Raw genomic sequence first — 17,598 nt, 5'->3', positions numbered from 1 at the left:
TGTTGGGCTCTGCGCTGAGGGTTAGAGCCTGTTTGGGATTCTGTCTCTTCCTCTCTCTCTCTCAAAATAAATAAATAAACTTAAAAAGGAGAAAAAAACCTCAACAATAAGAAAAACAAACAGCCTGATTTAAAGACTGACAAAGACCTGAACCTACACCTCATCAAAGAAGATATACAGATGAAAAGTAAGCACATGAAAACATGTTCACCTTCGTATGTTATCAGGGAATTACAAATTAACACAACAATGAGATACCACTACATGCCTACTACAATGGCCAAAATCCAAAATACAGACAACACCAAATGTAGGAGAGGAAGTGGAACAGAAACCCTCATTCATTGCTGACAGGAACGCAAAATTGTACGACCCCTTTGGAAGACATTTTGGGGGTAGTTACAAAACTAAACATACCCTTACCATAGGATTCATTCAATAAACAATCATGCTCCTTGGTATTTACCCAAAAGAGCTGAAAACTTATACCTACACAAAAACCTGTACATGGATGTACATATTGGTTTTATCCATAACTGGCAAAACTTGGAAGCAACCAAGATATCCTTTAGTAGGTAAATGGACAAATAAAGTGTGGTATATCCAGATAATGGATTATTATTCACCACCAAAAAGAAATGAACTGTTAAGCCATGAAAAGACATGGAGGGAACTTAAGCGTATGTTACTAAGTGAAAGAAGACAGTCTGAAAAGGCTAACTACTGTATGATTTCAACTACAGTTGACGCTTGAACAACACAGGGGTTGGGGTTGACTCCCCCATAGACATTAAAAATCCGCATATAACTTTTGACTCACCAAAAAGTTAACCACTAATGGCCTGTTGACAAGAAGCCTTACTGATAACATAAACAACACATATTTTGAATATGCTTTATATATCGTGTTATTATAATAAAGCTAGAGAAAATGTTATTAAGCAAATCATAAGGAAGAGAAAATACACTTACAGTACTATTTTAAAAACCCACATATAAGTGGACCCAAGCAGTTCAAACCTGTGTTATTTGAGGGTCAACTGCATATGACATCCTAGAAAAGGGAAAACTATGGAGGTAATAAAAAGATTAGTTGTTGCTAGAGATTAGGTAGGAGAGAGGGATGAATAGAGCAAAGAAAATTTTCAGGGCAGTGAAACTATTCTGCATGATACAGCAATGGTGGATACATGTTATTATAATACATCTGTTAAAACCCATAGAATGTACAACAACAAGGGTGAACCAGACTGTAAACAATGAAATTTTGGGTGATGATGATGTGTCAGTGTGTGCTCATTAATTGTAACAAATGCACCGCTCTGGTAACAGTATGTATGTTGATGGTGTGGGAGGTTGTGGGGGGTGTGGGGAATATAGTTTAGGGGTGGTGGGGGAAGGGTTATATGGGAACTTCCTGTAATTTCTGCTCAATTTTCCTGTGAATCCATAACCGCTCTTAAAAATTGTTTATTAATTTTTAAGACTGTTTGAAATAATAAATGTAAAAAGATCAATAGTTCTATATACTAGAAAGGAACAATCAAAATTTGAAATTTAAAATATCATTTACATAGCATCAAAAACTATGATTTCCCGCTTCCCAAGAGTTTAAGCATAAACCTGAGTTAGAGACAGATGTAACAAAAGATTATTGTTTTTTTGTTTTGTTTTGCAAACCACAAATCTTTATTGCAGAAATCTGGGCAAAGTTCCCCATTGGTGGCCCCCATTGAGGGTGGACTGGGGCCCTCTGTCCAGAGCTGGGCAGGAAAGAGGTAGAAGGAATATGTCTGGGCCCAGGGCCTCAGAACTGTGAGATGATGTTGGGTGCCAGGCTGCAGATGAAGCCTCTATCATCCAGCTCCACATTCAGAGACTTCACTATACCATCCTCTACCACCATGGAGAACCTCTTGAGCAGTGGATTTCCAAAGAGAGATACCAATGAATCAATCATCTAGTAACAAATCTGTCTCCTTCCTAAAGGTCCTAAGGGAGTCAGCCAAGAGCCTAACCTTGTCTCCCGAGTTGTGAGCTTGTCCCCACTCTTCAGCTACAAAGACATCATTAACACTCAGATATGCTACCACCTGGACCCCCTTGGCCTTCAGAGCTTCAGCCTGCTGCATAAACCCTGGCAGGTGGATCTTGGAACATCTGGGGGCAGTGGGGAGGGGGTGAAAAGGCCCTAGGGACTCCAAATAGCACTCTCTTCTTGCCCTTGAACAACTGTGTTAGGTTCACCTTGTTCCCAGGTTCCCCTTCAAAAACCATCATGGAGAGGATGGCGACCCACTCTGACTGGGACCATGGCTGAGGTGGCGCTTCTGAAACTGTAGGCTTTGCCAAGTGTCCACTCCCCACTGGTTGCTGGCATCCTCTTGCTCTTGCTGTCACTGATGCTACAGATTCAATGGCAGCCGCCCAGGCACCCAAATGAAAACTGAACCTGCTCTGTTGTCCAGAAGGCACAGCCCAGCCAGTGGCATGCCCATCCCAGAAGCTACAACTGCTATATCAATTACATGAATAGAAATTATATGGCAAATAAATGGAGGTTACTTTGTTCAAAGGTCATATGACTCAATATCATCAACATGTAAATTCTTCCCATATTGACCCATATTCTGTGCAACCCCAATAAAGATCCCAGTTTTTTTCTTTTAAAGATTTTATTTTTTAAAGTAATCTCTGCACCCAATATGGGGATCCAATTCACAACCCCAAGATCAAGAGCCCTGTGTTCCGTCAACTGAGCCAGTCAGGCGGCCCAATAATCCCAGCTTTTTAATAGAAAATGACAAACTGGTTTTAAAATTCATACAGAAACACAAGAGCCCCCACCCCCCGCCCAGAGAAACACAAGAGCCCAAAAAACTTGAAAAAGAACAAAAATCGAGGCCAAACTCTGATTTCAAGGCTCATTATAAAGCATAAATGATGCAGATAAAATAGCGTTATTGTAAAGTAGGCACATAGATCTGGCAACAGAAAAGTCTTAGACCCGCACAAACAAAATCAACTGATTTTTGACATAAGTGCAAAGGCTTTTCAGTAGAATAAGTATAGCTCTTTCAACAAATGGTGCTAGGTATCTATATGCAAAATGTTACCTAGTATCCATACCTCGCATCATATACAAAAATTAACTCAAAAGGGCCATAGACCTAAGCTATAAAACCTTCATCCTAAAACTTCTAGAAGACAACACGGCAGAAAATCGTTGCAACCTTGTATTTGCCAGTTCTTAGACCAAAAGCACGACCCATACAGGCCATGTGAGTCCTCGCAGAGCCCCCCTCTTCTCACTCCACCTGGGGCGGGAGGCTCGGCCTAGCCCCGCCCTGGAACTCATCGGGCCCCGCCTCGGCCCTCCTGGCCCCTCCCAGCCCGCCCAGCTCCACCGTCTCGCGTCCCGCGGCACCAGGCGGGGTGCGCGCCCTCCCGCTTCTCCACCCGGAAGAGCCTCCTGAACGGCGAAGTCGAGGTGGCGCGCGGCTCGGCGTCCGTCTGGTGCGCGGGCCCGCCAAGCAGCCGGCGCGGCGCCTACTTCACCCAGGCGCCAGGAGGACCCGTCGGAGCCTGCGCGCCCCCGCGGCCGGCGACGCCTCGAGCGGCCGGCGCACGCGCCCCGCCCCGCCCCCAGCGGCCTCTTCGCGCCCCCCGCCGCCAGGCCCGAGCTCTCCGCGACCCTCAGCCTTGGGAGCAGCGCGTCCCCGGTGACTTCTAACACTGCATGTCCGCCAGTAAGTGACAATTGCTGCCTCGTTTCACCGTTACTATTTTTTTTTTCTCCCGCAGTTCATCCCAAGTCTCTCCCACATCTGGTTAGTTCCCAAACTATTCAACTCCGGGATTTGTCGGGCGACCGAGGTGCCCGGTTGCCGAGCCAGGCAGTGTCAGAGACCTGCCGAGGTGTTGTAGGGCAAGGGCTGCGTCCAGAGACGGAAGTATGGAAAGCAGTCCTTTGAGTACGACCCGGCTCCGTGTTCGCCCAGCGCACACGGGGAGCGGGGCAGGCGGGCGGGGAGGAGGCGCCCACAAGACGCGGGCCGCGGGCGAGAGGGGCGGGTCTTAGGACGCGGCGCAGCGGGGACCGACGAGGGGGCGTGGCTCCGGGTGAGTGCGGCGGCTTCTCGGCGGGCAGGGATTCCCGGTGGTCTGGCTGCAAGCCGCCGCTGATTCGCCCTGCTGGCACTTGCCTGCGCTTCTCTTGGTCCAGAGGATGAAGTAGCACGTGGTTGTATTTTGCCCCGAGCTACTCAATAGGTGAAAGGAAAGGGAACTTGAAAATTGTAGAACAGTAAGAGTGGGCATGTTTATAGGGTTAGCAAACTGCTTAGAAACAGTTGAATAGTTTTGCGCAGGTTTTGAAAGGGAATGCTGTTTTCAGAAAACATGCTATTTCAAAAAAAGACTAGGCGAAATTTAATCTGACTTTAATTTGAACCATGCATTCTGCAGCTACCCCCTCTCTGCCCTATGTGGAGCTGTCTTTTACATTGCTAAACTGTGACTCCAAATTTAATATGTATTTACAGAATCTTAAAGATTGTCTTGTAGCAACTCTTGGGAGTACAGTTTCTCTGTTTTTTTTGTTTTGTTTTGTTAAAATTTTTTAATGTTTATTTTTTGAGACAGAGACAGAGCATGAACAGGGGAGGGGCAGAGAGAGAGGGGGAGACACAGAATCTGAAACAGGCTCGGGGCTCCGAGCTGTCAGCACAGAGCCCGATGCGGGGCTCGAACCCACAGACCGCGAGATCATGACCTGGGCCGAAGTCGGACGCTCAACCAACTGAGCCACCCAGGTGCCCCTCTCTGTTTTAAGCAAAGGCCACGTCCTGGAAATAGTGTATGATGAGTTACTTTTCAAGTGCTTTTTTCTGCTTTATATTTGGCTGAATTTAATATTACCTAATAAAAACAAGTTATTTATTGATGTATTGGCCATAATTTGCTCTCACTCATTCTCCTGGGTATACACATGCCTATCTGTCAGTCTCAGGCATTTGTAGTTGTTAGAATTCTTGGCCTGTAACATAAACCACCCCCCCCCCCCCATCTTAACTCCTTTCACACCTTCTAGAATAGTAGGTTCCCAGAAGAAGCAAAATAATGCTAATAAATAGCATTGTAACACATAGTTAGGATGCTAAAATGTGAACTTCATAAGTTGTCTTTTATCATCTTTCTGTTTGTTGAACTGAGTACAATAAATGTTGCTTAAATAAGTCAAAGTACATTTGTCCTCCAGTACTGTTTCCAAACCAAATAAGATTTTCTTAGATGATCAATTTCAACAGTTTATTTTAACTGCCCATTGCCACGTCTGGGATTGTCACCCCCTTGAAATTTAATCCTTCTCTTTGTGCTCCTATTCATATTGTATTTTTACCACTATCAGAGCACTGTTTCATTTGATCTGTCCCTTGGTTCCCTGAGGGCATTGAGGATCTTTTATTGTGCTTTTTATTTCCCAGCATGGTACTGTGAACATGATAGATATCTGCCTGTATACATGAACTTGGAATGGGGGTAGGCCCTTTTAATCTGTAGATACAAATTTTCAAAAAAATACATTGCCAGGGGAATGTGATAGGTGAAGTAATGTAATATAGTGTATTTATTTTCAGTCCTAGTTATTCATCATTTAAAGACCAATTTTCCTTTCCTCAGTTTAATTATGTAGTTTCTTTATATTCTTGATAGCTGTTTTTGCTGAGGCCAGTACGTTTCCTAGGCTAGAAAGAGAAAATAGGAAACAAATTAACCTCAAAATGTAAATTTCTTTTTTTTTTTTAATTTTTTAACGTTTATTTATTTTTGAGACAGAGAGAGAGACAGAGCATGAACAGGGGAGGGGCAGAGAGAGAGGGAGACACAGAATCTGAAACAGGCCCCAGGCTCTGAGCTGTCAGCACAGAGCCCGACACAGAGCTCGAACTCACGGGCTGTGAGATCATGACCTGAGCCGAAGTCGGACGCTTAACTGACCGAGCCACCCAGGTGCCCCCAAAATGTAAATTTCTAAAGCGAATCTGTTAACTATTCAAGTCAGAACTAGCAATCCACGGGGGCACCTGGGTGGCTCAGTTGGTTAAGTGTCTGACTTTAGCTCAGGTCTGGATCTCGCACTTTGTGAGCTGGAGCCTCGAATTGGGCTCTGTGCTGACTGCTCAGAGCCTGGAGCCTGCTTTGGATAGTGTCTTCCCCACCCCTCCCTCATTCTTTCTCTCTCAAAAATAAATATTAGAAAATTTCTAAAAACCCTGGTTATCCATGTACGTTCCATTTATGTAGCCGAATACACATGAATATGGTGTGTGTGTGTGATAAGAGAGGATACATTATTTATATGAATAAAACCTAGAACCAGGACACATGCAAAAAACTCTACCAGAAGTAACTTTAGCCAGAAGACTGCTATTTAAGATATACTTGAGAGCAAATGTATATACAAATTGTCGTTAAAGGAAAGGGAAGGCCTTTTACCATAGAGTTAATAAGAGATAGTTTGGGGAAAAGATACAGGAAAGGCATTGGACCATTTTGGATTTCAGTAATCAGTACCAACATAATTCTTTGGTTAGGTTTAGCTTCACTTTCTCAAAAAATGCATTTACTAAGTGACTATAACAAGTAATTCCAATCTAATTAAGATTTTAATTTTTTTTTAAATTTTTGTTTTTAACCTTTATTTATTTTTGAGACAGAGAGAGACAGAGCATGAATGGGTGAGGGTCAGAGAGAGGGAGACACAGAATCTGAAGCAGGCTCCAGGCTCTGAGCTGTCAGCACAGAGCCTGACGCGGGGCTCGAACTCACGGACTGCGAGATCATGACCTGAGCCGAAGTCGGACACTCAACCAACTGAGCTACCCAGGGGCCCCTTAAGATTTTAATTTGAATGATATTTTGAGTTTATAGTGTGACCCAAAGTCAGGATGATTTACAACCAATCGTTTTTGTTTAACTTGTGTTTAAGTCTGAATACCAAAGGTATAATATGGTCCTTTCTTTTTCTTTAGTCACCTAGATTCAAGATGAATAGTGATCAAGTTACACTGGTTGGTCAAGTGTTTGAATCCTATGTTTCGGAATACCATAAGAATGATATTCTTCTAATCTTGAAGGAAAGAGATGAAGATGCTCATTACCCAGTTGTGGTTAATGCCATGACCCTTTTTGAGACCAACATGGAAATTGGGGAGTATTTCAACACATTCCCCAATGAAGTACTAACAATTTTTGATAGTGCTCTGCGAAGATCAGCCTTGACAATTCTCCAGTCCCTTTCTCAGCCTGAGGGTGCCTCTATGAAGCAGAATCTTCATGCCAGGATATCAGGTGAATCACTTAAGGATTTTACTGCCATGTTATTCTCTAGGAACATTTTGAGAAATCCCAACACATACTGAATTCAGAGCACTAAGAATTGAATGATATAAGAACATCAGTTGATCTTTATACTTAAAAATATATCTATTGTGTAGTTGATGGTCAGTTTCAGAGCAGAATATTGATTTTATACTGGATATTAGAAGGCTGGGGTACTAGCCATTCCAATCAAGGGGAAAGAGAATGTGTGGAGACAACAGTATGGTAGTGTGCACATATATACATGTGGATATGTGTGTATAAAATTATAATTCAGAGCAGCCTTACGAGCTTATGTGACTAACAAAAGAATTGATAATACAAAGAATTAGAAAAGTAGCAGATTCTATCTAGTGATCTTCAAAACTATTTTAGGAAATTTATTATTTTTATATATCAAGTTTAGCACTATACTGGCCACCCATTAGGCACTCAACTTTTGTTGAATGAATGACAGATTAAGTATCTTAATTTTTAAGAATCAGCCCCTGGTGGCAAAGCTGTATCTTTGAATCACTGTAGTCTGTGATTAAGTTGGAGAACACACGTACCATTTGTTTAAAAATAAGTAGTTTTTTAGTACATTTCAGAAAGGTGGGGATTTATAATCAACAAAAATGCTTGCTGTGATTCGAAAGAGATGAGTCAGTATGGTAGAAATCTTTGGAGAAAATAAGATTCCCCCAAGGAGCATGCATTTGATTTAATTGAAAAAAATAGTATTTTATCTAGAATAAAATTATGAATATTATACATCTTTATGCATCAGCACACTAGATAATCTCTTGGTAGGTTCAAGAACAAATGTTTCCTTATAATAATGTTGTGAAAAGATTGTTAGAAGAGGCTTTAATGTTGCTGAAATATATTTAGGAATGGTTTTAGGCTGTCCTTACATTCAGATGTTTTTCCATGCTCAGTTTAAATACCAAAATTTTGTCTGCCTAGGTGGGTGACCCTATTGGTTTCTGATAAATTAGCCTGTTGTTGTTGTTTTTTTTTTTTTTTCTAGTTCTCTGAAAAAGTAAATTGCAAATTATGTTACTACCATGGTAGCATTCCTTCTACAAACGTATCATGTGTAGGCATTTGCTAGTCTCTTGGGAAACCATAATACTATGGTATAGCCCCTCATCTAAAGGAGTTCAAGGCTGTAGAGGAGATAGCTGTATAGTCAAATATTTACCAAATGGTGTCTGTATGCTCAAAGATACATGCCTAAGTACATATTAAACATAATTGTAAAGGAGTTTTAATGGCAGCTATTATGTTATGTGATGCATGCCTCATTTAAGGTGTGTGCAAGATATATTTCTTCATAGAACAGGGAGTGAATTCTCAGAGAATTCTCAGAAATTCACTGGAGATTTCAAGAGGAGAAGGTAAGGCAGGGATAGAGGTGTCCCAAGCAGAATGAACCAGGGATGGAAATAGAGTGGTTTTAAGTATATTGCAGCTTCATCTTGGACTCCAGGCAAGGCATTTGATTATGAAAACATAGGTTGCCTCTGTGGTTCAGACTCCTTAGGAACCTAAGACATTTTCCAGTTTGTTTTTCCAGGATATGCATTGCTCTTTATCTTCTGGGATTTTTATTAGCCTACAGTTTACTTGCTATTTCCAGTGGTTTTGATGAAAGGTCTTGTAATACAAAGATAGCATCAAAGTAAATGAGAAGGAAAAAATAGCATTCATGTGTTATTTAAATTTTTTTTTTTTTCTTTTTTTCTTCAACGTTTTTTTTTTTTAATTTATTTTTGGGACAGAGAAAGACAGAGCATGAACGGGGGAGGGGCAGAGAGAGAGGGAGACACAGAATCGGAAACAGGCTCCAGGCTCCGAGCCATCAGCCCAGAGCCTGACGCGGGGCTCGAACTCACAGACCGCGAGATCGAGACCTGGCTGAAGTCGGACGCTTAACCGACTGCGCCACCCAGGCGCCCCTCATGTGTTATTTAAAGTAGTGGTTCCCAAACGTTAATGGCAATCGGAATCAACTGTAGGGCTTGTTAAAGCACTGATTGCTAGGCCCCACCCACAGAGTTTCTAATTGAGGAGGTCTGGCCTGGGCCTCAAGAATTTACGTTTCTAACAGATCCCAGGTGATGCTGATGCTATTGTTTGGGGGAACTGCAGGCTGAAAACCAGGGACCTGAAGTAATTGATATGGACTTCTCTCTTGCACAGAGAGGAACCTATCGCTGTCTATTTCCAAAATTTCTTTTTGTTCTTTCTCACTGAATTCGTCAGAGAATGGTAAAGGTTTTTGTGTTACTTAGTAACACATACAGATACATATGTTATACCTAACATGTATAGTTACTTGGTAACATATATAGTAAGACAGGAAGATGAAAATAAATTGTCATTTCTGTCCAAACACCATCTCTTAGCACCTTTTTAGCACTAAGATTTTGATTGTGTATGGTCAGTTTGGCTTAACATCATATTGCCTTTATAAGTTTATTTAAAAATCATAATAATCTGTAATGAAAAGAATCTGAAGATGAAATATACTCACCTTTATTATCTTTTTCTTAAAATAATAGTTACTTTACTATACAAAATAAGCATTTAATCTGCCATATTTTGAACAAATTTGCTCAGAATTTCTAAAAAAAAAAAAGCAAACAGGCACCATATACATGATTCAGTAAATGTAAACTGCTCTTTTGTTTCCAATGTAAGGACATTAAAGATTACATATTGCCCGGTATTGTAAAAGTATAGAAGGTAATTGAAAGCTAATTTTCTTAGAAAATTTTGTTGTAATCTTTACATAGTTTTTTCTTCAGAGATGTTGTAATTGTGTTAGACATAGCTGTAGGAAATTCACTCATCCTGGCTACACTTGTAGAGGAATACAGAAAAGGTTGGGTTGGCATATGCGGGATGCTTAGAAGTGAACCCTGCTTCCCTCTAATATTCCCTGTGTAATATCTCTCCAGTACATCTCCTTATGCTGACTGAAATAAAACCAGTTTGTGTAGACTTATCATGAGGCCTGGGTTATCATTTACAAGGAATGGAAGGTGTCTCTGGATTCTTCCTTTTTACTCTTCCTGACGGAAGATTTCTCTAGACATGAAAGGCATTGTTTATACAATGGTGCATTCATTTGACCATTTTGCTTACATATTCCATTTGTGTGAGTGTGCATGTGTTAGCCTGGACTTAGGGAAATTTTCTTGTGGAAGGGAAAACGTGAATGCAGTCTTCATGGCTGAGTGAACTGGGGAGAGTTTGCCAGACCAAGTAAAGTGCCTAAGGAAAGGTACAGAGGTAAGAAGCCCCTGTATGCACCACAAAATTCAAGCATTTTGTTCTGGACTGGGAGATTTGAGGCCATATATGGTAAAGGTGAGGCAAGAGAGAGAGAGGGAAAGCCCGTTTCCCCTTCTCTTCTATTCACTAATTTTCTCCTTATTGAAAGGTGCTTATTAAAGCACTGGGTTGGGCACAGGGGTGTGAAAAGGATCTCAAGAGGTGACTGTCCCCTCCACATATAGAATGGTTAAGAAACAACGCAGAGCAGTAGGAGATTAAGACCCTAAATGAGTGGTACAGTCAGTAAGTGATTATGAATGTCACTGTCGTGTTGTTACAGCATTTGGAAGAGATCTTCTTGAATGTGATGTAGGACCAGGGGCCTGAGTAGGACATGCTAGAGGTTAGGGCATTACTGTTAAATTAGAGGAGGGGAGGGAAATTTAGTGACTGTTGCCACAGTGTAAGTTCCTTCTGTTCTTAGAGGGAATCGTATGCAAGTCAGTAGAATTATGGGATGGAGGATTTAAGTCATTTCTTCAGTGTTAAATGTTGAGAAAGATATGGACCCTCTCCAGCAGGTGCAGGTATGTGTATATACATAACATTTTGCCTGAATTTCAAGAATTTTAGAGCTTTCCTGAAGTCCAGCCATGTCCCCTAATCCGGAACCTTGATTTACATGAGGTCAGTTAGGATATTGTCAGTGTAAGTTCCCTTGGGTTAAAGGAACCCAAGGTAGGGAGGTGGGTAAACCATGTGCTATGAAGTCAGTCACCCGGTCAGGCCAAACCCCCCCGGGGAGCATGGAATCTGTGGAGTGTGGTAGGGGGTGAGAGGGATGATGGTGAATCCTTTTTGGCAGTTATATCTGAATTTTCTCTCTCGGGTTTTGCTCATTTTGTAGAAGGAGAAAGACTCGTCTTTCAACTCTGTGTCCCCCTTCATTCTCCATGCACTCTTCCTTTTCACAAGTAAATGTTCTGACAGAATACATTCCTTCTTCCGTTCATCCTTTTACTTTCTTTACTTTTACTTCCACCACACAGGAGCCACCCTCACCAGCCTTGCTAGTGACAGTCTCATGGTCAAACTGAGGGTCACTTTTCAGTATTTCTCTTCCTTTATTTCCCTGCTGGGTTTGATACAGTTGACTCCTCCCACCTTACGAAATTCCAGCCTTGGCCCCACTTGGCAGCACCCTCTTGCCCTTTCCTTTCTCTCTGGCTGTGGCTTCTCTCCTTCCTCTTTGGAGCCCCTTCCTTTACCTGAACTGTATGTGCTAGGTTCAGATGTGGCCGTATTCTCCTGGATCCTGCACTCTCATAGGGTGGCCCCTGTTTCTGGACCTGAGCTTCAGCTGCCGCATACGTAGAAACAAATACCACCTCTACATTTTTTCTCAATTTTAGCCAAAATCTGTCTCTCAAGCTCTGTATCCAGATATCACCATGCTTATCAGAGGTTTCACACTAGATATTTTCTTGCTAACTCAGTGTATCAAAAAGTGTACTTGGGATTTTTCTCTACTCTGTGTCCCACTCCAAGTGAAAATGGTATTTCTTTATTTATTCTTTCAGTAGATATTTACTGTTTGTAGATATTTGTTTGTAGATCTACTGTTGTAGATATTTACTGTGTGCCTTGCAGAATTCCCTGTTAAGGGAACCAGAGAACTGGGAGTCACTCTACATTTCACCTTCTTCCTGATCCCTTATCTCTACATATCTCAAAGTCAACATAGTATCCTTAATATCTCTCCTATCTACCCCCTACTTCCTAGTCTTGCCATTCATCTTTCTTTCAAGTATATTTTGAACATTTACTATTTAGAAAGCATGGTGAATAAAATCTACCTCTGTCCTGTTCCTGTGCGATTTATATTCAAGTGTGGAAGCATAATAATTATTTAAATTGCAATAAGTGGAATGAAAGAGAGGAACAGTGTGTTAAAGCTCATAAAAAAGAAAATTCAACCTGAGGTGGGTTAAGGAAAGATTTTATTTAGAAAAGGATATTTAAGCTGATCTTTTAAGGAGGAAAAATGAAAATATCACGTATAAGAACTAACATTTGAATAGTGTTTGCTCGGGGCACCTGAGTAACTCAGTGGATTAAGCATCCAACTTTGGCTCAGGTCATGATCTCACAGTTTGTGGGTTTGAGCCCCCTGTAGGGCTCTGTGCTGACAGCTCAGAGCCTAGAGCCTGCTTCGGATTCTGTGTCTCCCTCTCTCTATGCCCCTCCCCTGCTCACACTCTGTCTCTCAAAAATAAATAATAAATAGTGTTTGCTATATGCAAGGTACTGTCCTAAGAAACGTCACATATATGAATTACGTTAGTCTTATGACCCTTTGAGGTAGGTTTTGTTGTTATTGCCATTTTACAGAAGGGAAATCTGAAAGGTTATATAATTTGGGCCAAGATCACACAGCTAGTAGGTAATAGAGCTGTGACTTAAACCCACGTAGTCTGATTCCAGAATCTGTTTTCTCAACTTCTATGTTGCTTCTTAGTGTGGACTCTTTTGAGGATCAGAGTTGGGAGGAGAGTGTTGAGGCAAAGGGGACACTATATGTGAATGTTTGAGTGCTTAGAGGGCTTGGTATGAGAGGAAAGCCTTGTAGTCCAGTCCAGACTTGGTTCCTTATTCTTAGATCTGTGGGCAGCCATGGAAAGGTTATAAGAAGAGGAGATTTGGACTTAGGCATTCTTTATTTCTTTCCTGGATTACTGTAGAAGCAATGGAGGGTATGGTGTTTTATTCTTCTATTCTAAGGTACTATTTACAGTAAGATACTGTCAAATTAAAGATTGCTTTCTAGGAGAAAACTATAATAAAATTACATTTACTTTTGTTTTCAGACCAAAATTTGTTTGTAAGCCAGAAATAGCAAATATCTATCTAAATAACAATGTAAGACTTCATCAGCTACATGTGACGTTAGCATATGAAATATCCAAGGAGTCTGATAAATTATACTGGGCAGTCTATAGTTTTCCTCGGTATTCTGCAGTTATGAAAGAAATCAGAGTGATACAACACTTCCCATAACTAGTTCTTGTGATCTTAGTTTTCCTTCTGTATCTCTCCTAGAGTTTTAATATATTGATATTAAATATATTGATAGTTTTAATATATTGATAATATAACTTATACTGAGCAATCAGTTTGCATCTGAAGCAGAACTAGAATGAGTAGAAATAGGATGCAAAATGATATCTTTTAGGGGCCATGGAAGAGAGAATGGATACTAAAAAAATCTAAGGAGTTATTAAAATGAGTTTTCTTAATCCATTTTTTCTATTCTTTTTACCTTGCTCATAATTGTTGGTAGATTTTTTTTACACTTCATGAAGGAAATTGGATTAATAATCCTATTTCCCACTTGAATAGTACTATTTTCCTGTCCTCTGTATACTTAGAGAACACTAGTGACTTTTTGCAAACACAAAAATAACATTATTTCAAAAAATATATTTAACCATATGACCCAGCAATTCCACTCCTAGGTATATGCCCAAGAAAATTGAAAACAGATAAACAGAAACTTGCACATTAATGTTTGTAGCAGTATTATAATAGCCCGAAAGTGTAAACAACCCAAATGTTTATCATTTGATGAATGGATAAACAAAATGTGGTATAGCCATACAATGGAATATTTAGCCATAAAAGGTAATGAAGTACAGATACATGTTACAACATAAATGAGTCTTGGAAATACTATGCTTAAGTAAAAGAAGTGACACGCAAAAGGCCACTTATTTATGATTCCATTTATATGGAATATCCAGAGTAGATTTACCATAGAGACAGCAGCTTAGTGGTTGACAGAGGCTAGGGGTAAGGGAATGGTGAGTGATTGCTAATGGGTACAGGCTTTCTTTTTGAGGTGATAAAAATATTCTAGAATTAGATAGTGGTGATGGTTGTACAACTTTGTGAATATGCTAATAACCACTGAATTATATACTTTAAAAGAGTAAATGTGAGTTTTATTCTTATCTTTATCTTTATCTCAGTTTTGAAAAAAGTATTCATGTGGGGAGCAAAACAAAAGTAACTGAGAATCTGTAAAGCAGTGTTAAGGGTTGCCATAATATACATTCATTCCAGTTAAGGCCAAATAAGGGAAATCTCCACGTAGTCATTTCTTTCTTAACATTAGGGTATAAACTAAAAAAGGACATGGTACTTCCAAAATATAAGCAATGTAGACATGAGAACAAGACCTGTTTTAAATGAGAAGCTTTGGTTGTTGGTATGGCTTTTACCTGGTTGTAACTAGAAATATCCGTATGTTCTTGGTAGCTCGACATTTAGCTATACACAGCTGAATTAACAGATGCCTGAAATCAACAATGAGAAATAGCATGCATATTTTTTTTAATGGATAAAATACCTACTTTGATCCAGCTCCAACTTCTTGTCTATTCCTGCCCATAGAATAGCACACTTGTCAGCTCTGGGTTCAGCCTTGGACAGAAAAAGGAGTTATAGTGGCAAATGTTGGCAGTACCTGCCTTGTTTATACAATATACAGTATACATAGAGTCTCAGCCAGCAGCAGAGAAAATTTAAGTCTATAGAGTTGTAACCTGTAACACCAGATTAATGTAACCTGGTGCTTTAAGCGTACATACAGTTCATATAACTCATTGCCTTTTTTGTTGTTGTTGTTAATTTCATACTTCCCAAACTACCTCATTATTATCATCAATTGGCTTTCAGAGTAGATCTGTCAACAGGGAGAAAGTGTGCTGACCATAGAAACCTAAAGTATAATCATAGCTATTACGGTTATTTCTCATGACTTGACAAATCCTGTAGATCCATCTTCAGTGTGCACATTTTCCAGATCTCAGAGCTGCTGAATTCTGAAGACCATTGGGCATGAACCAGTGGACCATTGGGCATGAACCACTGTAACAAATGCTACCTTGGTAAACCTGTTAGAAGGCAGTCTGTTAGAAGGCAGCCTTTGACCATCACAGCTAGCATCTCTCTACTCCAGTGATGTATGGCAGCCAAACATAGAATGGGCCTTTCTGCCTAAGAATTTTCCTTGGCATTTTGAATCTTTTAAGCTGCCTGTTGATTAATGGTGAAAAACACAAGTTTTTTAAAGGATAAACCGATGCTGTAGGTAAACCTTGAGGTAATTCAAGGCTTGGAAACAGATTTGTGTATTAATAAATTCTGAACCTAACTAAAAAAGGCAGTACCCTTCTAACACTGTAGGACTCTGGTCATTATGCTGCCTTCCCCTTATCACTCAGCTTTGTGGTTTACTCGGTCATCTATTGATTTTATGTGTCACAGGTGGTAGTATATTCTTTACTGAATGAGGTTATAATTACATAATGTATTTAGATTCTACTGAGGTAGCCCTCTTATGAGAATCGATCCTTTTTTTAAAATCCTGGTTATTATGTCATCTGGATATGTACTTTTAAAAAGAGTCCACTGATCATTGTTATTTAAAATGATCTTTTTCTGTTTTCTTAACTGAATTGATCTGATTTTTTTTCTGAAGTAAAACTCAAAATTTTTTTTCTGAAGTTATACCTTCTACTCCAGGAAATATGAGAGGAATATATTCCATAGAGTCAAATCCCAAGACATAAGTTGATGTGGTTTTTTTGTTGTTTTTCTCCATCAGGGTTGCCCGTTTGTCCTGAGCTGGTGAGGGAGCACATCCCTAAAACCAAGGATGTGGGACACTTTTTATCTGTCACTGGGACAGTGATTCGAACAAGTGTGGTGAAGATCCTGGAGTTTGAGCGGGATTACATGTGTAACAAATGCAAGCATGTATTTGTGGTCAAGGCTGACTTTGAGCTGTACTATACCTTCTGCCGGCCGTCCTCCTGTCCCAGCTCGGAAAGCTGTGATTCTTCAAAATTCACTTGCCTCTCAGGCTTATCTTCATCTCCAACCAGGTGTAGAGATTATCAGGAAATCAAAATTCAAGAACAGGTAAATGATCAAAGAAATGAGAGAAATCACAACTTTGAAGAAGGTTTTTTTTTTTTTTTCAGCAGTGGTCAAATTACCAAGAGTGGGGAACACATGAAGGATTACAAATGAGATTTGTGTCATCACACAGTATGGTTGCACATGTACCAGGATATAGTCTTTAGAGACCATGCAGTAATCATCTCTGTATAGAGAGCATTGGCATATGGCACCCAAACATGAGAATGGCCCTTTCTGCCTAGGAATTTTCTTTGGCATTTTGTAGCTTTTAAGCTGCCTGTTGATTAATGGTGAAAACATAAGTTTTTTAAAGGGTAAAACGATGTTGTAGGTAAACCTTGAGGTAATTCAAGGCTTGGAAACAGATTTGTGTGTTAATAAATTCTGAACCTAACTAAAAAAGGCAGTAGCCTTCTAACACTGTAGGACTCTGGTCATTATGCTGCCTTCCCTTTATCACTCAGCTTTGTGGTTTACTCGGTCATCTGTTGATTTTATGTGTCGCAGGTGGTAGTATATTTAACATAATTAATAATTATATTAAAATTAAGGGAATATTTAAGAAGTTCAAACTAGTTGTATTTAAGGGATAGGAGAAAAATTAAATGGTTTTAAGTGGTTGTTAAACATTGGAGTATTCAGGATTTGAGGTTTAGGCCCAATTTTATTTGCTGTGTCAAATGAGGTATATATACATAGACACTCTTTAATATGGGACAGTGTGCCAGGTTTTCCTTGCCGCTGAAACACAAAGGTATATTCAGTGTCAAGGATTCAAACTCCTGTCTTTCTATATACCATTCTTAACATGTGACCTCTATTAGGGTTCTCTATAATCTAAGATGGTAGTTACAACTCTTTCACCACTGTATACTAGTCAGACAGCAGGAAAAGGGAGGGACGGGCAACAGCACGAGCCAAGTCTCCATTCAAGTAGTCCTCTTTGAAGTCTAAGGCATGCCC

At 40.2% G+C, this 17,598-nt stretch overlaps 1 protein-coding gene and 1 pseudogene across 1 annotated transcript in view; one reads left to right on the top strand and one right to left on the bottom strand.

The window, feature by feature from the left end:
• Positions 1-1,807: 1,807 nt before the first annotated feature.
• On the bottom strand, positions 1,808-2,498 carry LOC102954239 (annotated as a pseudogene).
• Positions 2,499-3,673: 1,175 nt separating this feature from the next.
• MCM9 (minichromosome maintenance 9 homologous recombination repair factor) overlaps positions 3,674-17,598 on the top strand; it is a 111,342-nt gene continuing 97,417 nt past the window's right edge. Inside the window, 3 exon segments of the mRNA XM_042987081.1 lie at positions 3,674-3,749; positions 7,035-7,353; positions 16,319-16,635. Of these exon segments, the coding sequence (XP_042843015.1) occupies positions 7,050-7,353; positions 16,319-16,635 (621 nt within the window). The 5' untranslated portion in view covers positions 3,674-3,749; positions 7,035-7,049.

Source organism: Panthera tigris, chromosome B2 (assembly GCF_018350195.1).
Source record: "Panthera tigris isolate Pti1 chromosome B2, P.tigris_Pti1_mat1.1, whole genome shotgun sequence".
NCBI classification, from domain to species: domain Eukaryota; kingdom Metazoa; phylum Chordata; class Mammalia; order Carnivora; family Felidae; genus Panthera; species Panthera tigris.
Note: the sequence above shows the minus strand (reverse complement) of the source record. Positions and strands in the feature narration are given on the sequence as shown.